Below are 21,637 nucleotides of genomic sequence, written 5' to 3'. Positions count from 1 at the left end.
GGTCTTCTGCAAGAGCAGTTACCACTAAGTCATTTTTCCAGCTATTTTATTTTATTTTGGTGTGCGTGTGTGTGTGTTGTGTATGAGAGAGAGAGACAGAGTATGTGTGTGTCCTTGTGGACATCGATGAACAAACATCGTGAAGTCCGTTCTCCTACTTTTATGTGGGTCCCAGGGATCACCTCAAGACATCAAGGTTGTATGGCAAGCACTTTTGTTAGGATCTGAGAGAAGCCTGCAAGAAAAGACCAACAGTCACGTTGCAACAAACAGGGACGCTTTATTAATATTAAAAAAAAACCTGCCAACATATTGGGGTGGCAAATGGCAACCCCCAAAAGAAAGTCGCAAGCTCCTTTTAAATGGAGTTAGGGGAATTGCAGGGAGGAGGGATTAATCTGGGGCTGATTGGTGGGAGGTCCTAGTGGTTAGAGACTTTCCGACAGCAGGGTAGGGAAAGCTGTCTTTAGTTATCAGGAGACTGGCCATCTGCTGAGCCCGCAGAAGGTCAAGGGGCACCTTTGATTGGTTGCTCCCTGAGTTGCTCCTCCCCCAAACTGTTTGCTCAGCTCCAGCCACCTTTAGTAAATCAGAACTAAGGTCCTGTCCCTGGCAGGGTCTATTAGAAGCCTGTTGTCATGGTCTGGTCTGGCTACCCTGCCCTCTCACCTTTACCACTGAGCCATCTCCCAGGTATTGGCTATCATCACCATCATAGTCATTTTGCCACAGGGTCTCATGCTTCGGCCTTCTGAGTACTAGGATTAAAGCCGTGTGTTACCGCCGCCCAGCTAGACTATGGTTTTTAAATGGTTTTATGGGTTTTTTTTTCTAGTCTGTTTTCATTCCCAGGTTATGGTGCCGTGGAGTATCCACCAGAGAAGACTGAGACACAGGTTTAAGCCAATAGAAAGTCTTTATTAGGTGGCCCATGCCTACAGTGAATGTTTGGGATCCCAAGCCTTCCTTAGGCTTTTAAGCACAAAAAGAAAGAAAGGAAGGAAGGAAAGAAGGAAAGAAATCAAATCATATTCTGGATTGATATATTTCAGTTAGCAAGAATAATTACCCAGAGACGGGCAGTGGTGGTGCATGCTTTAGTACCAACACTCGGGAGGTGGAGGCAGGCAGATTTCTGTGAGTTCAAGGTTAGCCTGGTCTACAGAGTGAGTTCTAAGACAGCTAAGAGCTATTATATAGAGAAACCCTGTCCTGAAAAACAAACAAACAACAACAACAAAGAAACAGAAAAGAATAGCTAGACAGATGTATAACTACAGAAGCCAAAAAGCAGGTTAGTACATTTAGAGACTTTCCCAGAGCTAAGGACTTTGATGGACTAGGTCTTTGCTTTTGTTGTGACAGGTGATGCTGTCTACATGCTGAGGTTTATGACCCAAATGGTTCTTCCATCATGGCGTCAGTTGTGCTAAGGGGTGGGGACTTGCCACAAGGCTTGATTGACCTATGATTTAAAAGTTCCTTTCTGTGTTGTTCTGCCCTGTCAGATCTCTTGACTGAGAAAGGAGGTGCCATAACTTCCATTCCTGGTAACAGTCCGTTGGGCCATGTTATAGCAAATCTGTCTTTGTGTCGCTATGACACAAAACAGGGTAGCCCCTTACTCTCTCCTCCCTTCAGGGAGGCAATGCCTTTTGTAACATTTACACATTTGTCTCTATATTTTTTCTCCTATCTGCTTTCTTGCTCTGAACAAGATGGTCTGCTGTCCAAGGTCATTGGAAATTCTGTTCCCTTGGCCAGTTCTTACTGCTGTATAACACAAAACTCCCAGGAATTTGTGAGACCAAGAGTGGAATGTATGAAATATTCCTTTTAAAACTCTAAGCAACAATAAAGTGTGCCTAAGACCTGCCACAGACAGGAAGCTTATTTAGCAATATATGCACCCATGATCTTAATTTGTTATGTTACAAATGTGATTTGTATTCAACTGACTCATAATCAATTGCTGGGTTTATTGTTCTGTTATTACATATTTATATATAATATATATATATATATATAATTTTATCTGTGGTTGGTCAAAATGGAAAAGTAAAGGTGAGAACAAAATTAGGATCTAAGTATGCCACAATGTCACATAGGGTCCAAGCAAAACCTCATTTAGTTTGGTTTATAGATATACTGATTTTAGATCATAGTCTCCTGGCCCTGCTGCTTTGGGCCTGTGTTGGGAACTCTTGTGTGAAAGATGTTGGGTAATAGCCTCAGGTCATGATGAATTGAGTCAGGCTCTTTTAGGTGATTAGCACCTCGCCATAAAGAATTGCTTTAACCTGACCATTCTGCTCCACTCTAGAATCAGTATGCCTGGGTATCAAAATCAGCCTTCCAGCCTGGTGGTGGTGGCGCACGCCCTTTATCCCAGCACTCGGGAGGCAGAGGCAGGAGGATCTCTGTGAGTTCGAAGCCAGCCTGATCTACAAGAGCTAGTTCCAGGACAGCTAGTTCCAAAGCTACAGAGAAACTCTATCTCATAAAATGCCTTTGGCTCTCTATTGACGTATATCTGTGGTTATATATCAGAGCCCATGCTAACCCCCTAAAGCTCCTCTGGTCCCTAGTAACATGCACCCCTTATGAATATCAACACCCTCATTCTAGCCTCCTGGCTGTTCTCATCCCCCCCCCACTATGCTAGTTCCCAGGCTGTTCCAGCTTCCATCTCAGCCCCCTCTGCAGCTACTTCCCTATTTATAATGGCAAGGTCCCACCCATTCACCCCAGAGAGATAGCCCTGACTCTGGCCAGTCTACTCCCCTCTCTGCCCTCCTTTCCCAGAGGTAGCCATAGCTACTCTGAACTCCTCCAGATGCCTCTGGCTGCTCTCTCTCACCTCTACAATAAAAACCTTCTACCCATGGAGGCATCATTTCAGTGATTTTACTTATATGCTCAACCTTCATCCCTCAGAAGGTTGGGACCCCTCGCTGCTCCAATAAAGCAGTCTCACCCTGTTGAGATTGAGTCTGAACGCTGCTCTGCCTCACTCTTCTTTTGTTTGTTTTTTTCGAGACAGGGTTTCTCTGTGGCTTTGGAGCCTGTCCTGGAACTAGCTCTTGTAGACCAGGCTGGCATCAAACTCACAGAGATCCTCCTGCCTCTGCCTCCCGAGTGCTGGGATTAAAGGTGGTGACCACCCGGCTTCTGCCTCACTCTTCTTAAAGAGGAGGCCTCTCATGGCCCCACACAGCCTCCACCACTGTAAGCCCTTGCCCCGTGCTCTCTCCAGACTCCTTGCCATTCTCTGCCCCCCCCCCCCCACCAGCCCCAGTCCTCCCCACTGGCCTTTGGCTGCATTCACCCTGCTGCTCTGTCTGCCACAGTTCTCATTACTCTCCAGGCTCAAATGAGAAGTCACCACCTTATTTAACCACGAATGTGTATTTAATCAACATAAGACCACCTGGGATGGGGGCTCATAAAGGCTCTTGCCTTGCAAACATCAGAAACGTGTCTTCAGTCCCTGAAGAAGGCGTGTATGCTGGGAGTGCCGCTGAGGGTGCGTGCAGGAAACGAGCTGCTCATGCAACGCAGAGCCCAGTGCACCAGGATTCCAGCCACCCCTCATCCAGACAGACAGCAGTCTGCAGTCAGGAGGACCCAGGGCTGGTCTCAGTGGCAACCCTGCTGCTGTTTGCCTTCTATACCCAGATAAAGACAATAATTGTACTATGTAGGATGGCTAACATGTTCCACACACTTAAAAAGAAGCACAGCTGGACAGTGGTGGCATACATCTTTAATCCCAGCACTTGAGAAGCAGAGGCAGGCAGATGTCTGAGTCTACAGAGGCCAGCCTGGTCTACAGAGCGAGGACAGTCAGGGCTACATAGAGAAACCCTGTCTGGGAAAAAAAGATCCTCTTATTAGACAGGATTGTATGTTTCATTGAATTAATGTTTGCTTTTGAGATTTGAGAAGTCTCAAATATGTTCTGGACTTTTGTTTTCCCGTTTCCTTCTTTTGCATATGTGTCATGTGTATGGTGTGCACATGGTCACATGTGTATGGGTGCGTGTGCACTTTGACCCAGTGCTTGCTTGTTTGGCCAGCCAGCTTGCTCCAGCATGGACCCCCATGTATCCACCTCCTGAGTAATGGGATTGCAGGCAGGCCCTTCACTCAAGGTGGGCACTTATGCAGGTGCGGTGATCTGAACTCTGGTCTCTGTTCTTCTCAGGCAAACACTTTACCCTCCAAGTCATTCCTCAGACCCTTTTTTCTTTTTTCAAGACAGGCCTTGCTGTGCTGCCCATTGTCAGACTGCCGTCTGGAGATTTGTGTTTATCTCCAGAGCTTTGTGTTGTTCTCAGCCATAGTCAAGAGCTGCTTTCTGTAGTGGGTAGCAGTTAATGCAGAGACTGAGGGCTGTCCAGATGTGGAGGGTGGCTGACTGTTGAGTCCACAGATGGGCCACCCCACCCCCAACGTTCAGGGAACACCCGAGGAGGTGGGGGTGGAAAGAACGTAAGAGCCAGAGGATAGGGAGGATGCTGTGAATTATGCCTTCTGGGCATGGCATGGCTGTTGCCCACACAAGCATGGCTGTCACCTGCACAGGCTCACAGCAGCTGTGCTTGCCTTCACAAGATCAAACCAGTTGATACTCCGGTAGGGATAGGGAGGGGAACTAGTTGAGGAGCTACTGGCAGTTGATGGCTGCTGGGGAGGAGAGAGTCATTCTTCTTTAGGTATGGTCACTTGTGGGTTGCCCATGTCCCAGTAGATGGTCCCATACCCATGCACATATGGGTAGCACCAACTGGACTCAATAGGATACATACATGCACACATACATGCATACATAATATGGACATGCTAGGTGGGGCAGAGGGGGACTTGAAGCTGGGGAGGGGTATGTGTATGATCAAGATACATGATATGCAGGTATAAAAAATTTCAAAGCATAAACTGGGCAGTGGTGGTGCATGCCTTTAATCCCAGCACTCAGGAGGCAGAGGCAGGCGGATCTCTGTGTAGTGATATTTTGTTTGTGCTTACAAAAAATAAAGCTTACCTGAATATCAGAAAAGCTGAGCAGCCAGCCACTAATTCTCTCCTCTACTGAATCCTCAGACCAAAGAGGCAATCCTGTCCCTTCGAATCCTCAGACAGAATGTCCTATGCCCTTGTCTCCTCATGCTTTATGTTCCTCTCTCTGCCCAGCCATATCCCTTCCTGTCTCCACCTCCTTAGTGCTAGGATTAAAGCCCCGTGACTCCCAAGTACTGTGATTAAAGGTGTGAGCCACCGCCTGGCTCTATTTCTCTTTGTGTAGCCCAGGGTCGCCTTGAAATCTCGGAGTTCCATCTGCCTCTGCCTTCCTAGTGCTAGAATTAATGTTGTGCGCCACCATAGTGTCCTGTATGACTAACTACTGCCTAGCTCCCACACTCTGATCTTCAGGCAAGCTTTATTTGTTAAAGCACAAACAAAATGTCACCACATCTCTGTGAGTCTGAGGCTAGCCTGGTCTACAGAGGGAGTTCCAAGAGCCAGGGCTACCCTGTCTCGAAAAAACCAAAACAGAACAAATTCAAAGCATTAAAAAGAAACCTTTGAGGTTGGAGTTGACAGCTCAGTGGCTATGAGTATGTTCTGCTCTTGCAGAGGACCTGAGTTCAGTTCCCAACAACCACATCACCTGTTACTCCAGCTCCAGGATCTCAGACAGTCTCTTTTGGCATCTGTGGACACTGTAGTTGTGTGTGTGCATGGATACTGTGGTCATACACACATCACATACACACACACACACACAATTCAAACTCAAAATCTTTACAAAAACAATTAAGAAATCTTTTCCCATCACAAGACCAGACATAGATTCTTCTGGAACTTGTTTCTAGAATGGAGTCTGAAGGCAGGAGCTTGAAAATTTCATGGCCCTCATTTCTTGCTTGCTTTTTTTTTTTTTGTGGGTTTCAGTGGCCTTTCCCATACTCTCAGTCATAACTCTAAAGAAAATGAGAAATGGACAATACTTAGGCTCATTTCCTGTTTATTATTAAAGTGATTCCCACAAGTGTTTAATTACATGCATGGGGGAAACATGATAGAGAAAGGCTTTGACTATCTGAGGCAGCTGAAGGCAAACGCGGTTACATGGATATTGGTCAGTGTGCCTCAGGGCTGCTACGCAGAGCCTGGACAGACTGTGTATGTTTGGAGACCAGGACAAAGGCTGGGGCGCAGGAGGGTATCCGTCTCTAGAGCAGTGTGGATGGCTTCTGGGTGCACTTGGCTCTGACCTCTCTGACAGATCTGTTTGAAGGTCCGGCTGTTTCCCCTGTAAGTGCTGACATGCACCGGGCCTCTCTCCTGTGCAGGGCCGAGGGTCAGTGCAGACGTTGTGGGTGGTGGTGACAGGTCAGGTCTGGATGGTGAGGACCCTGCCTGCTACCCAAGAGAAGCCAAGTTCATCCTTTCTCTGAGTGTGTGTAAAGAAGGACGGGTGTCATCAGAGCCAACACTGGCTCTTCTAGCTTCTCACTGCTCACTTAGGTCACTTTGGTCTCTCTGAGTCAAATACCCAGCCCTGAACCATGGGTTCTGCCCCACCCTTGTCACAGGGCTGGGGGCCCTGGGCAGAAAGGGTTTAGCTTAGTGTCTGGCTGAAGGACTGTGAATTTCCCCGGCCTCTGTTGCTCCCTGTTGAGTCACAAAAGTTCAAGCTTTCAGGGCTTCCATCCGGGCCTTTGTGTTGACATCGCTGGGTGCCGGCTGGGGAGGGTGCAACCAGCAAAACACCCACTGTCTAAACAGGGAGCTGTCTAAATAGGGTGCTGGGGGAGAGCACAAGCTATACCACATCACCTGGACCCTGAAGAGTCCCCCAAATGGGTACCTTGACAAAAGTTGTGACAGGTCGAGCAGGTCGAAGCCCACTGGTGCTGTCGTGCCCTGGAGAGGTGCCATCTGTGCTGCTTCTGTGTTTGGACAGCTGTTTTCGCTTGCACATCCTTCAGCCTCAGTCCGAATGGCATCAGCCGGACACTGCGGGCTTGAACAGCAGGGCTGGGCTACCGCTCTGTGCACCTTTGGTGAAGCAAGCTGTACAATTGCTAGCCAGGTCAGTCACACTCTCCAGACTAGTCCCAAGGCAAGAAGAAAACACTGACCCTCCTGTCCGTCCTCCAGGCCATGTGGCGGACGAGCAGGCATGGGGCAAGGCTGCTGTCCTGGGTAGGTTGTGTCATACTGTTCCCCAGTCAATCTTTCTAGAAGTCTGGCACACAGTAAGTACCCAGTAGATGTCTGCCGAAAGACCCAACTCATTTTAGGCCCTTATTTTTGTGCTGAGGGGTAGGAGGAGAGGAGGCTCTGGGAGATATTTAGCTCCACGTGTCAGTTTAGGGTCGACCCCACGCCTGACCGGCCGGGGCCTCCCTTTGTAGGTGGCAGAGGCAGGTGAGCAGGCTCCCTAGTAAAGCTCTTGAATCAGGATTTGGGGCTTGTATTTTGGTTCTATTTCATCTGTGTGTTCCAAACTAAAAAATGTCAGGAGGGGAAAGGCGGTCCAGGTCTCCATCTCTGGCTGGGCCCCTGAGTATCTGTGACCACTAAGTAAGGAAGAACCTCGGGAAGACTGCCCTGGGGGAGTCAGAGTTTGGGAAAGCGGTCACCACCATTAGCCACCGTGATATGTGTTGTGCTGCCTGAGAACTGGGGAGGGAGCCAGGGTGAGAAGGATGGTGTAGCCACAGCCTCGAGCCCCTGGAACCAGTACAAGTGACCCAGACAATCAAAAGGCCCATTCTGAGTGGCAAAGAATGTGCCCTGCTGTTGCCACCCACGAGTGGAGGGCCTGGCTGGCCACTGACCCTCAGGGCAGGTTGTTCTCCTTCCTCAGGTGGGTACTGCCAAGCTAAGTGCTGGGAGGTGCCAGGAACACAAGTCAGGAAGGCTTTTGGGGTGTCCTGCTGGGGTGCCTCCAGTTCCAGGTCTCACATGGTGGCTGAGATCTGGAACCCAGGGGACAACTTGGTTTTCCTCTCACCTCCATAGAGGTCTTCAGGTTGCCTCGGGTGTGAAGCTCTACCAGGGGTGGGACCAAGCACAAATTAAACTGGAGAGACATAGGCCCTCTCTGTCTTTGCCAGGTACCTGGGCTTTGGGGGGCTATTTTTTTGGGATGAGAGCTTGACATGAGAGTGAGGGGCCTGGCTTGTACTGTACCTGCTCCTACTCAGGGGACACTGGACATTCTGGAGAGAGGAGATAGCCAGATGTGTTGATGGGCACAGAGGTGACAATTGCTAAAAGTCTCTAAGGAATTGTAGGCAGAACTTAGGAGAACCTGAGATTGCTAATGTTTTCTGGGCTTTGAGAAGATTTAAGACTAAACCCAAAGCCCTTAAGTGGGTTGGCTAAGGGGATATGTCATTTTAGTTGGGCAGGGTTGAACCCCCAAATGCTTCTTATGGTGTGGCAGGGCAGTAATGGTGGATCCTGGGAAAGATTACTGGCTATGATGAGTCAGGAGTTAGAGAAAAGCCCCTTCCTCACTAAGCTGGTGGCTTCCTTCGGTAGACCAGTGTGGGTGGGGAGCAAAACTGGAGGGAGGGCAGATTTATTGGACCTGGGACAGACAGCCAACCTAGTGCTCCTGGCTTGGGGCTTCAGACTGGCCACCCCAGTTCCTGGCGTCTCTGGTTTGAATACTGCCAGCGTTCCTGGTTCTCCAGTTTGCAGATGACAGACACCTTGGAGAACTTCTTGAGCGTCATCGTTTTTTTGAGCTGTTTCCCACAATTCCCTCCTAGTGTGTCTCCTTCATGTGTGTCCCCATTTGCTTCATGTTCCTGGAGAGGGTAAGTGTTGCCTCGTTTGTCCTGGGGGACGTTGGTCCCTCTGGGGATGTTTAGCAGCCCAACAGGAAGACAGGAAGCTTCTCCTCGGTGCAGCTGGGTTGCAGGGACTGTGGACTGGAGAAAGGCAGGAGGCCCCAGCCCTGACCTTCCACCAAGTGCAGTGATGGCCGCTGCTGATCTCCTCTGCATGTGGTGGCAGTACCTTGTCCCCGAGTTCCAAGGGAGCTCAGATGTGTTCGCTGTGCCCTGTCATCAAGCCGTGGTTCTCCAGGCCTGGCTCACCTGCCCCACACACCACCTGCACACATACCTTCAGTCTTCAGCAAGCCACGTGTGTTTTCTGAAGCAGCTCACTTACGTCACCAGGGTGGGATGGGGACCAGGAAACCTTGGGAGTTCATTTTGAGATTCTCCCATGTTCCTCCAAGCTATAACATCTGTAATTGGTAGAACACAGACCAGGTTCTATGCGATTCTGACAGCAGCCGGCAGCAAACAATCTGAGGCACAGGTAAGATCTCGATGATGAGGTGACTCCCCAGCCAGTGGGATGTCATTCAGCTTGGCCACACAGGAGCTCCCCTCTTTCAGAGACCGAGAAGCATCGGTAGACTCCCGATAGCCTCTGCCTCAGGGGCCTCCTCTCTCTGGGCCTGGCTTTCTCCTCCTGTTGCTGTAGGGAGTGGGGACTGCTCTCTGAACGCAGCCTGCAAATCCCTGAGGAAGGCCTTGTATCTGATGACCTGCAGGCACTGGGCAGGCAGTGAAAGCCAGTGGTGGGAGTGGGGGCAGCAGCTGCTTTTCGTTCTTCTGAGGGAGTGATGTTGCTTGTGAAGCCTCCCCACCCAACCCCAAGTCAATGCTTCACCACAACACCTAATCCAACCCCCAAGAAGTCACATTCAACAGCATGTTCGAGCACGTCTGTGTTCTCCCCAGGCCAGAGGGAGGGGGCACTTGGCTTCCCCCACACAGAGGTGGCTAGTGCTGGGAGGGGGGCACTTAATCACTGGGGGAGGCCAGTGATTAAATAGCAACAGTGGTTACTATTACAGCTGCTGGAGAACACTTCTAAAGTACCCGCCCACACAGAGACATATATATATATTTAATATTTATATATATATAAATAGAACTTCATTAGATGTTCTATTAAGGCGAAGCATAAGCCCATGGATTCCTCTCCTGGAGGACCTTTCCATCTCTCATAGAGTCCCCTGAGCCCCATGACCTGGCTTGGTGTCCTGTGTCTACGGCTGGAGGAATCGGCAGGGTGTGGTGACTTGACAGGCGCTGGCACCCGCTTATCAACCACTTCCCAGATGGCACCTCCACACACTCCTCCTGGCCCGGCCCGGCCCTGTGTGGGTGACAAATGGCCCAGGCTTTCCAGAGCCTGCAGGGAGTTGGCCACATTCCTCTTTCTCATCAGGCTAAGGGCACAGTAGTCCTGTACCCCACATGGTGGGGACAGCGTGTCCTGGCCCAGGTAGGCCCACTGGGGCGGTTCAGGAGAGAATGCTCTAGGTGTCCTGGGAAATAGAGGCAAAGGGTGGGTGAAGGCTTCGTGAAGCTGTGTTTCCATGTAGGAGTGGCAGACCCACCCGAGGGGTCTGGGCTGGGTTTAGGCCTCCCACGGACTGGTACAGGCTGGATGGCTTTGCCAGAGGCAGGTGTCATGGGTTTCCCAAGGCAACCTGGAGGCCCGCGGAGCCTCCTTCCAGCTCCTGCTGTAGAGGGAAGGCACACTCCCCCTCCTCCTTGGTTCCCACTATCCCCAAGCAGGACAGCTGGCTGGCTATTTGTAGGGCCGCAGGAACCGAGACACTTTGGAACGTAGCAGTTTGATGAAGGACCGAGGGAACATCTCCTTGGATTCCTGGGCTGTGTATTTGAAGTAGTTTTGTGGGTGTGCCAATACGTCGAAGAGGGCCTTGATCAGCTTCTTGTCCTGCAAGACGTGGGGGACGCTGTGAGACAGAGGGCAGGGCAGGGGCATCTGGTTTCTGCCTAAATCAAATGGCAGCTCCAGGAGGAATGAGGAGCTTGAGAGCAGGGGGTCAACCTTGTGCCTAGCAAACTGTCACTGCACCCCAGCGCCACCTGGTGGAATAGAGGGCATAGTGACAGCTGAGCGGGGGTGGGCGGGGCTCTGTGGCCCCATTCCTGGTCTCATGTCCTAGGCTGAGGGAACTACCATGAAGAGGTTGAGCCAGGGCCTGCCAAGCCCATCCAGGAATGGTTCCATTCACTGGGCTAGTGCCTGTGTGTGTGTGTGTGTGTGTGTGTGTGTGTGTTTGTGTGTGGGGGGAGACACAGTCACAGTTTGCACTCTGTGACATAGTGCCCTGTTTCTCAAGGCAGTAGGCAGGATGAGAAGGAAGAGTCTAAGCCCAATGGCAGTGGGTTGGCTCCACTGATTTTAAGACACTGTCTGTAGAACCACCCACATTTCACAGACAGGAGGCTGAGACCGAGGGCTTCAGCCAAAGATCTTCACTTAGTCCTGGTCCCCATCTACCTCGCAGCCAATCTGTCTCAAACCTCATGGACTGTGGCGGTTATGGGGGTTGGTGGCAGATATTCAGATCCAGTCCTATATCAGGGCCCTTGACCCAACACTCTCCTCCTGTCCCTTCTCCAGGGGTCAGGAGTCAGGGCAAGGACAGGCATGACCCCAACCATTCTCACAGAGTCACAGGGATTCCCTTCTGAAAAACTTACTTTCAGAATCTCCTGATGGTTCTCCGAGGCGTACAAGCGCCCATCGCGCACGATGTCTTCTATTAGCTGCTGGTAGTCCTCTGGGAGCCGGCCAGCAGGGAGAGGGAAGGTGGGGGGGGCTTGAGACCTTGCACCTCCCTCCTCTGCCCTCCCCAGTGCCCTGGACCCTCCTTGGACACCTGGTGGTGGCTGGATGTAGCGCTGCCTCTTGGCCTTTGCTTCTGGGGTCCCCTCCACCTGCTTTGTCCTCCTGGTGGCTTAGCTGTCCCTATTTAACCTTGCAAACCCTGAAGGTGGGGCAGGACCTTCTGGGACGCCCACAGACAGCACCGAAGGCCCCCTCTGTCGCCTGTACTCTATACCCCTTGGATTTCCATATTTCCTAGCCCTTAGTTCTGTCTTTGGGTTTGTTCCTTGTCAGAGACAGGGATGTACAATTCATTTCTGAGTCTCCAAGCCAGGCCTCGGCTGGCGCAGAGTAGGCTGAGACAAGATAGGGGTGCCTTACCATCATAGGTGACATAGGGCACTTGAAAGCCTTTGCCGCTGTTGGCTTCGTTGGATTTGAACTGGATCCAGAGTTTGCGGGAGCGGGAGGTAAAGGCAATGGGCCGTTCATAGGTCTGGCAGGTCTCATAGGTGGTGACTGACGTGGGAGAGGCTGCAAGGATGCAGGCCTTTGCAATGCTGCTTCTGGTCTACATACAGCACGCTGCCTCAGGCCACTCACACCCCGCCCCCCATGCCAGCCTCTCACGCTTGAACACCCAGCTCCTTTGTTCCTCTGCCCTGCCCTGCCTTTCACTGTGATCTGCTTGCCTCAACCTTCTGAGGCCTGTTTCCACACCCTGCCCATAAAGCCTCCCCATGCTTCTTGCCTCCTGCCACATTCCTGTTACTTGTTTGAAACCCCCGTTACAGTATCTCTGTCTCCCTCAGGCTCATGGCTCCTCTAAGACGGACAGGAGACCAGCTCAAGCAGGTGCAGGAGACAGAAGTCAGCATGGACCAAGGCCACCCCGAAGCTCATGTTTAGAAAGTCCTCGCACCTGGGGCTGAGTGACAAGGGTAAACTCTGGGCTGCCTCCCTGATGCTCAAGGGAGAGTTGCCTGTGGTGGTCAGAAGCTAGTGAATGGGAATGGATGGAGGAAAGAGTTCCAGGCTGGGCTCTGACCAGCTGGGCAGGCCCCTCACTCCTTCTGGCTGCAACCCTTCATTTGCACACTGGGGCTTTCTGGCCTATCAGCCAATCAGCAAGTAGTATATGTGCAAGGTAACAGAGCCACACAGGACCTATAGCAAAGCCACCCCCTGTTCCTCCCACCTGCCTTTCTGTCCACAGATGGTCTAGCTCCAGGCCAGTAGTGTAGTTTCAGGCCTGTTTGGGTCTCTGGCCTTCTCCTTTAACCTTCTGAGTTTAGTTCAGTCCTAAGGGTGCTCACCATGCAGTGGCAGGGAAGTTTCTGGACAGGATGCTGAGGGCAGAGTTAGGTCCCTGCAGGGTGTTCAGTTCCTTCCCAGGTTTTCTCATCATGGTGGCCTGTGGGCATGCACTTTCTCCACCCCAGCTAAAGGTCTGCTCTGTTTATCCCTTCCTAAGTGTGTCTGGATGGCCCTTGGCTTCTCTAAGCCCCTGAGGGAGGTCAGAAGCCTATGGAATAGGGGGCAAGTCCCAGGATCTCATTGGAGGTATGGCGATACGAAGGGGGGCGGGCACTGCAGCTGGCTGGACAACTAGAAGAGACTGGCTAATAGCAAGGTTGAGACCAGAATTGACTAGGTCCAGATTGCCCCCAGCCTTCATGACCTTTCTCTAGAATTCTGTGTGGCCCAGTTCTTAGGCCTGGCTCAGGTGGGCTTCTGTTCTACCTCATGGGGACCTTGGAGCCACCTGCTTTCTGAGGCCTCCCCTCCCACCAGGTAGAGCTGACCCAATCTGGAGAAGGGCATGGGCACATGGGCCTGTCTGGTCTTACTGTCCCAGTCCCAAGCGCAGAACATACCACTCTTCCTCATGACCAGGACATCGCCACATTCATCCTCGATGGGTAGGAAGATCTCGGGGACCACGATGAGGATCCTGCGCTTGGGGGGAGGTGCGATGTGCCACACACACTCGGCATTGGCTGGGTAGTCTCCAGGGTAGTTGGGGGACTCGATATAGCCTGTGTAGTCACCAAGCTCGCCACCACAGTGCTGGTCTGTGGGTACCACGGTCAAGGGACTTGTCAGGCTGGCTACATGGGTGTTCTATCCCTCAAAGGCAATAGAGGTGCTCCCGTGCCAGCCAATCAGGTCTTGTGCTGACTCACAGAGCTGGGGGGAGGGGTTCCTGCCTGGACCAGAGGGCAGGGCCTCAGCTGATACCACTGGGTTCCCTGACCCCCAGCCCAGGCTTTCCTTTCTTACAGGCCTCCCTCATCTGGCACAGGCCACTCTGTGCCTTCGTGTCTTGGTTTTTACCACCCTTAGTATTCTGTAGGCTGCCTGCTCCTAGTCAGCTTCACGTCCCAGCTGTGTCTCAGGTGTGAAAGGTGAAAGGCTTCTGGGTGGCTCCAGATGTGACCAGCAGCCAGGGGAGGAACTAGGAACTTACTGGGGACATATAAAAACTACAAACTCTGAGGAATATCCAGGCATCATGGCATAAGCCTTTAATCTCAGCACTCAGAAAGCAGAGGCAGGTAGATCTTCGTGAGTTCAAGGCCAGCCTAGTCTGCACAGCTAGTTATAGGTCAGATAGGGTTACATAGAAAAGCCCTGCACAGAGAGACCTTCAAAACAATAACAACAAAATCCCCAACCAAGAACAACAGCAACAAAAGCTCGCAGAAATGGAGTAAAAGTCCTAATTTAGCATCCTGTTATACCCAAAGACTGATGTGCCAAGAGCTGGGGGCTGGTAGGCAAAGGCCAAACTGTCTGTTCATGTTTTCCTTTGGAACCCAAGTCTCTCAGCTACCCACAGCTACCCACAAGGCCTATCAGGCCCTCCCCCATCCCTTCCACATTGGTCCATGCTCAGTTTCCTGCTTTCTATTGCTTTGGGGTATTTGTATGGTGCCAGATGGTGGCTTAGATGATGTGTGCCTTCTATAGCTGCAGGCTTTGGTAGCTGCCCACAGCCTGCCACCTGCAGGCACAGAATCTGCTTTCTCTCTCTAGGCACCCAGAAACTAGAGTTGGGTCTGGCCTGAGTTAAGGTCCAGGTAGGGATAAGCATGCATGGGGAATTATGATCTGTGATGCAATCACATTTCCTGTAGAGTGGACAGAGCATGGGCCGCCCTGCCTTGCTAGGGACCGGCGGTCTCCTCTCACAGAGGTCCCACTTGTCCCCTCCCCACTCATTACTCAGCATTCCCAGCTCCCCTCCCACTAGGAATGACACTTACTTTTGCAGTGGGTGACGTTGGTGGACCCATCAAAATCAGTGCTGGTGTTGCCCGGACAGGTGATACAGTGGTTCTGGCCAAACTCAGGCTGATAGGTGCCCACAGGACAGCGGATGCACCGGTGGGTGGTGGTATTATAGTAGTGGCCGGGGGAACAGTGCACTGCAGGGGACATGGGGGAGGGGTGCTGATGGGCAAGGGTGGGGGAACCTCTGTGCTCCCAAGACCCTCCTCACCAAATGACCTTTCTGATTTTCCTCACCATTATGGGATAAGTGAGGCCAAGTTATATACCTCATGGCGAGGGCGAGGAAGAGCTTGGGTTGGGGTTGTCCATACCAAGGATGTGCTCCAGTCATGAAGCAACAATGTAAGGACCAAAATTACTTGAGGGGTTCAAAGGGGGAGACAGTATGACTGGAGGGGGTCAGGGCAGGAGGGAGGGGAAGTGGAGGGCTACACCAGACATTTCTACAAGACAAATGGGCAGTGGAGCTAAGGGTGGAGTGCAGAGTTCTGCTCCTGGAACCGCGTGGGAGAGGACATGGGGTAGCGTGGGTGTCAGGAGACCCTCTGCCCATGGCAGGCTCTGTGACACTGAGGGTCCAGCCACCTGGACTTGGCTGGAGGCACAGGGTCACAGAAGGCCAGCAGGGTAGGGGAGTAGACGGGAGGGTCAGTGAGTGAGGATGGGATGATCTGGATGCAGAGGGGAGGGGAAGCCCAAAGGGTGGCTGAGGCTGCTACCTGCTCTTGTGGGGCTCCTCTGCTACGCTACCCTCTCCTTTACTCCCATCGTCATCTACCTCCCCTTTAAGCAGCCTACCTATTCCCTTAAGGTGCTGCTATTCCTACTTTTGACACTCCCGGTGCTCAACAGTCTTGAGTCTAGACACTGTCTCTTTGTGGTATGTGATGTGGTTCTGGTCACCCACGTCCCCTACTGGAATCTTGAGACCCCCTCCTCTGACTTTGGGGTTGGCCTTTGTGGTGTCAGGGAATGTGTCCCTGAATAGCTGGCCCCTTACCTTTGGCCTCACAGTCCTGGAAGGAGGCAGTCCCCGTGTGCTTGGTGAGAAGCCCTCCTCCACAGGGAAAACAGCCGGTACGCCCAGGCTCGGGCTGGTATGTGCCCACAGGGCAGGCCTGGCAGGGCTTGAAACCATCCACTGAGTAGTAGCCTGGAGAGCACTGGCCTGGAAGTCAGAGGTCACGGCTCAGGTAGGGGAGGATGCTGTGGCTATGAGAGGCTGACCTTGCCCTCCCTGGAAAAGGTACTCCAGGGTGGGTGGGAACGAAAAATGGGCAACTTGGGTTGGAGGCACTAGGATCTGGGTCTTGAGGCTGACAGTTTGCTGTGTGGCCTTGCCAGCCTGACTGTTCTTCCCTCACTAGCAGCACTGGCTGGAGCTAAGGGGCAAGGGGTCTCGCTGCCAAGCTGGAATACAGAGGAGGAGGTGTATTTGGGGGTTCATGCCCCAGCTTCCCAGGGGCAGGTCTCAGGTATTCACAGAAAGAATGGCCTAGGGCTCTAGATTGATGCTGTCTTATCTGTCAGTATGACAGGCCAGAACTGGGGTGGGGGTGTGAGGGAGGTATCTGAGAATCAAGGCCCTGACCAGGACAAAGAGGGACCACAGGAATGCCATCCCGAGCTCAGTATTCCTGCAATGTGGGCACAGATGTTCCAATATGGAGTGGGTTTAAGGTCCTCTTGACCCAGGTCCCGAGATTCTCAGCACATATCCAAGTGGAGACTTTCCCCTCCCAAAGCTACCCTGTGCTTTGCTAGCCACCATTTCCTGGGGACCGCATTCCTAGGGCCCAGAGGATCAGGAAGTAGCTGCAGCCACAGGGGTCTGCACTCTTCCAGGGCTCTGCTTGCCTACCCTCCTGGACAATATGCTTTTCCAGGGCTGAGCACTTGGTTCTTCTAGAGTGAGTCTGGCATGGCTCGGCAGGAGATGCCAATAGGGACTCTGTTGCAGAGGGGGCTGAGTGGGCAGTAAATGGGAAAGCTGTATGCTAATACAACTGCCCCTGGTGAAAACTGAAAACTGGCTTCTCAGACACCAACAGGGCAAACAACATGTTAAGTTCTCTGTGCAGAGGAGTTATGGCTAGAGATGCTTGCTTGAGTGGATTGCAGACCTTGTGGTGCTACGTAAGCATTTGGGTGTTCCTTCACAAGCCACACCTCGGTCTGTCCATGACTGTAAGTTGTACACCGTGAGGCCTTTCTTGTGCGTGCTGACTATGCGGAAACTGTGTGGCTTTGGAAAGGGGAGAGTTTCAAGCAAGACCACAGTTTACGATTGTCCATGGCACTGGCTTTTTCTCTGGGAGCCTCATGAGGGGATGGTGGGCCCTGCCCGGAACCTGTCCCCACCTAGCCCTCCCCTTCCAGGCGGGCCACACTTGCCTCCACATTCGGATACATTGCGGGCACCAGCCAGGCCTAGCCCTTCACTGCTGGGGCATGGTGTGCAGCTGAGCTGGCCCTCCATGTCCTGGTAGGTTCCTGACACACACGGCACACACTGGCCCAGCTCACCGCTGAAGTAGGTGCCAGGCGCACAGGACACTGTAGAGACCAAGTGAAAGACAATGGTCAGGGGCCAACCCCTGTGTGCAGTTAGGACACACCCTTATCCCTGGGGCTTTAAGGGCCTATCCGGAAGAGCAGGGAGCACCACCCAGGTGCCAGCCATCTCTGAGGACCCTATAGGCTGGACCCTGCTGCTGCTTCTTACAGTGGTTTGCACAGTGCTTCACCACAGCTGGTCTCTGGGCTCCAACAGGACTTCCATGTCTCTCTGACCTACATCCTACCCTCAGCCTGACTTTTTGGTCTTTTACAAAATATATCTGTCCCCTAGATGTCTCTATCAGGTCCTCCTATCCCAAGCCACCTCTTCCTTTTCTGCCTGTATAGGTGAGCTGGGACCCAAAGACACAATGCAGTGCAGAACCTGGGGACCAGTAGAAGGTCTGGGTGAGAGAGTCTGGTGGTGAACAGATTATTTTTTTTTTTTTTTTTTTTTGGTTTTTCGAGACAGGGTTTCTCTGTGGCTTTGGAGCCTGTCCTGGAACTAGCTCTGTAGACCAGGCTGGTCTCGAACTCACAGAGATCCGCCTGCCTCTGCCTCCCGAGTGCTGGGATTAAAGGCGTGCGCCACCACCGCCCGGCCGTGAACAGATTATTGTAGAGTACCACAGAGATGCAGGGCAGTGGAGAGCCAGGATGCTGGGCTGCTGAGGGCTACCAAAGACACTCGTAAGGAAAGAGGCTAAAGGCAAAGGGAGCCATGTTCATCACTGTCGGAGGTGAGTACAGACATGTAAAGGGGAGGCTGGGGAAAGTCGCCAGGTTGGATGCATGAGTATGGACTACATTTTCATCTCACACACACAGATGTAAACTGACAGACAGATATGTACTCACGTGCAGACACATGACACATACAGACATGCACACACATACAAGACATCACATGACACATACAGACATACACACATATACAGAGACATACAGACATAAGAGAGAGTGAGCGAGAGAGCAAGAGAGAGCGAGCATGCTGTGTCCCTATACACTATACAGTGTCCCTAGCTGGAATTTCCAGATAAAGAAGAGGATGTTACCACTGAGCCCCTCACTGTCCCTCACAGAACCCATGCACATGTGAAGATCATGTTCTTTGTGTGTGGCCCCTGATGGTTCTCCAGGCCTGCTCAGCACCTTCCTGGGAGCAGGGTGGGAAGTCTCTGCACGCCCTTCAGTTCCCTCTTCCTCGACTTCCTGGATCAGTGGGCTAGTACCGGCTTGAGTGGCCACATCCTTGGAACCCTCGCCCCCTGACATCCCTCTCTAAACACCCCTCTCCTCTCCAGGCCTCTCCATCCCACATTTAGCCTTCCTTGCATGAGCTCCTTGCATTCAGCATCAAGGAGACAGGGAGTCCACAGTAAGGCTCACTCACCTAGGTCATGTGGGACTTAGAGTCACGTCTGTGGCTGTGCGGCCCTGTCCTTTCAGCTTCATCTCTGCGTATAGTTACCTGCACACTTTCCATCATGCCCAGGAGGACCAGGACTCCGCCACCACCCAAGCCTTGTGCTGGCCCTGAATCTGTTCCCTCTTACAGGCCATTCCTATGGGAGACTGCCTGGGTCTGGCCGTGGTTACTTTCTCCAGCTTCTCTCCTCGAGGCGCCAGGAGGCAACTGTGCTGCTCAGCCCTGGCTCAGCCTCCCTGGTCCTCAGCTCACACACCTCCTTCTCCTGCACCACACTGCAGACTAGAGCTGGCCCAGTCCGGCCCCTGGGGACTCATGCCTCACCTCCTCGACTTTGCTGTCCTGTTCCCTCTTTCCAGGGCTACAGTGAGGATCACATGCCTGGCCCAGCACCAGAAGAGAGGATGCATTCTCCAAATGGCAATGATAACAGCAAGTCCTACACTCTCCTCCTTGGCAGACCATTCCCTCCGTCCCTGCTGATGTCTGTTTTCCCTGTATGCCCACTGCTGTTTCCTAAGTTACCAGTGTCAGGAGTCAGTGTCTGGGGACATGAGCAGGGGGACTCACCACACTTGCCATCCTGTAGTATTTGGCCTGTGCCACATGTCCCTGGCCCCTCCAGTGTCTTGGCTGGCCGCTGGGCCACTTCGTACTCAGTGCCCGAGACCTGGATATAGAACTGGTGGCGGCTGATGGACTTCCGCAGAGTCTTGATGGCGGCCTGCAGGCTCTGCTCGGTCCGCTTCCGCATGCAGTCTGCTTCACAGGTGTCTGCACGGGAGGAAGGGACCCAGCGACAGTAACTATAACCTGCTCGTAGCTGCATTCTTTGCTGAGAGCTCCCCCAAACCAGTCCCTGTGCTGAGTTTCACAGCTCAGTACAGTCTCACAACAGAACTGGGTCGGTGGGGGGTGGGGAGCTTTAGAGGTGTCTGACAGAAACTGAGATTGAGGGTCTAAGAGACATGGCCTAGCCAAGGCTACAAAGCAGATCTGAGTCTGAGTAAGGCCTTTGCCCATTCTTGAGGATTGCCACTGTCCCCAGGGTAGTGTCCAGTTCTGACAGGCTAGATATAAAGTGTCCTCCAGGACTGGGAAGATGGCTCAGTTGGTAAAGTGCTTGTTGGCATGCAATCATGAGGTCCTGAGTTCCAATCCCCCATCCCTCGTACCCACATAAAAACCAAGTGATGTGTAACCCCAGCCCTGGGGTAGATAGACAGGTGAATGTCCAGAGCTCTTTGGCCAGCTAACCTATCGAGACAAGGCACCCAGTGTTCAGTGAGAGACCCTGTCAGGTGTGGCCGCTCCCCTTTAATCCTAGGGCTCAGGAAGCAGAGGATCTTTGTGAGTTTCAAGCTAGCCTGGTCTACATAGCAAGTTCTAGGCCAGCTAGGGCTAAATAGTGAGACCTGGTCTCAAAAAAAAAAAAAATTGTATATTGATCTTTTGCTTTCACATGTTGATTCCCCTCCCCCCACCATGTACACCAGCACCCCCCCTCCTCCATAAAGGTTCCTGCACTAAAGGTGTGTCCCTTGCTGGCAGTGCTAGATGGAGAAGTTATGGAAACATTAGGTGGTAATGTAATAGGCCACGGAGGCAGATCCTCGTGGGTCCCTCTCTGTCTCTCTCTGCTTCCTGTTTGCCTCTGCGCCTCTTCCTCACCACTTCCTGGGTACGGCCTCTTCTCTCTGACCTCAGTGCCTTTACCTACTCTGTTCCTCTCCCTGAACCCCATTCCTTGCCACTTCTGTTAGATTAATTTTGATTTCAATTTGCTTTAGAAGGTTTTCAGGGCAGGCGCTGCACGGTGGTGCACGCCTTTAATCCCAGCTCTCGGGAGGCTGAGGCAGGAGGATCGAGGATCTCTGTGTATTTGAGTCTAGTCCAGTTTACATAGAGTTCTAGGACAGCAAAGGCTGCATAACAGCAAGAACCTGTCTCAAAAGGACCAAAAATAAAATAATAAAAAAAGCAAACAACTGACCCATCACCTGCCGGTATAGCTAAGAAGAATTGCTTGTATGAAGCACAGCCTGTATTACAAGCCTCCCTTCAGTGTCCCTCCTGCCCCTCGTGGCTGGGAAGAGGGCCTGGCTCAGACACTTTGGGGAGGCTCTGTCCCGTCCTTCCTGCCCCAGTAGGGACATAGAGTTGGGGTTCTTGTGCTGTCTCTGCCCCTTAGCTGTGCTCCAAGTGTTACCCTGAGTTGCCTCCTGCACTGGGGGCTACAGGGCTTGGCCCACAGTGTGTAGCAATTCTCTGCGAGTCCCTACTTCCCTTGGGCTCACTCAGTCTCAGGTCTAACAGACTCCCAGCCCCCAAGAACACGTCACCCACCTGAGGCCTCGTCCATCTTCATCTCTACTTCAAACTCGGCCGTGATATGGGACACCTCCTTGGATGGGGACTTGCGGCCTCGGCGCCTCTTCTTGGAGGAGTCACACTTGAGGGTCACAAAAGTCACGTGGCAGTTATCTGAACAGAGAAGGGCACACTGTCCTGTTGTGGAATAGTAACTAGGCAAAGATGTGTTACACTTGTTTCTGGGGTGGAATATTCCTTTATGTGAAGGTGTGTTACATTTGTTGCTGCTGCCTTTGTTAAGGAGGTAAAGATGTATTACATTTGTTTCACCTTGCCTGCCTAAGGCAC

The 21,637-nt window shown here is 52.2% G+C and overlaps 1 protein-coding gene across 3 annotated transcripts in view; it reads right to left on the bottom strand.

Moving 5' to 3' along the window:
* Positions 1-6,020: 6,020 nt before the first annotated feature.
* The window catches only part of Scube1 (signal peptide, CUB domain and EGF like domain containing 1), a 120,713-nt gene continuing 105,096 nt past the window's right edge, over positions 6,021-21,637 (bottom strand). For 2 of the 3 annotated variants that reach the window (XM_041672240.1, XM_041672241.1), the window contains 9 exons: positions 21,323-21,460; positions 19,547-19,750; positions 17,383-17,544; positions 15,989-16,156; positions 14,961-15,122; positions 13,569-13,766; positions 12,073-12,225; positions 11,565-11,644; positions 6,021-10,791 (listed from right to left, as the gene is read on the bottom strand). In XM_041672240.1, the coding sequence (XP_041528174.1) occupies positions 10,639-10,791; positions 11,565-11,644; positions 12,073-12,225; positions 13,569-13,766; positions 14,961-15,122; positions 15,989-16,156; positions 17,383-17,544; positions 19,547-19,750; positions 21,323-21,460 (1,418 nt within the window). In that variant the 3' untranslated portion in view covers positions 6,021-10,638. The remainder of the gene's footprint in view (positions 10,792-11,564; positions 11,645-12,072; positions 12,226-13,568; positions 13,767-14,960; positions 15,123-15,988; positions 16,157-17,382; positions 17,545-19,546; positions 19,751-21,322; positions 21,461-21,637) is intronic. The other variant, XM_041672242.1, reaches the window with a different exon arrangement.

The sequence above is a fragment of the Microtus oregoni genome, unplaced genomic scaffold (assembly GCF_018167655.1).
Source record: "Microtus oregoni isolate MIOR12 unplaced genomic scaffold, Mior012 000022F_ref0000154, whole genome shotgun sequence".
Lineage (NCBI taxonomy): Eukaryota > Metazoa > Chordata > Mammalia > Rodentia > Cricetidae > Microtus > Microtus oregoni.
The sequence above is the reverse complement of the archived record's forward strand: the minus strand, read 5'-3'. Positions and strand labels throughout refer to the sequence as shown.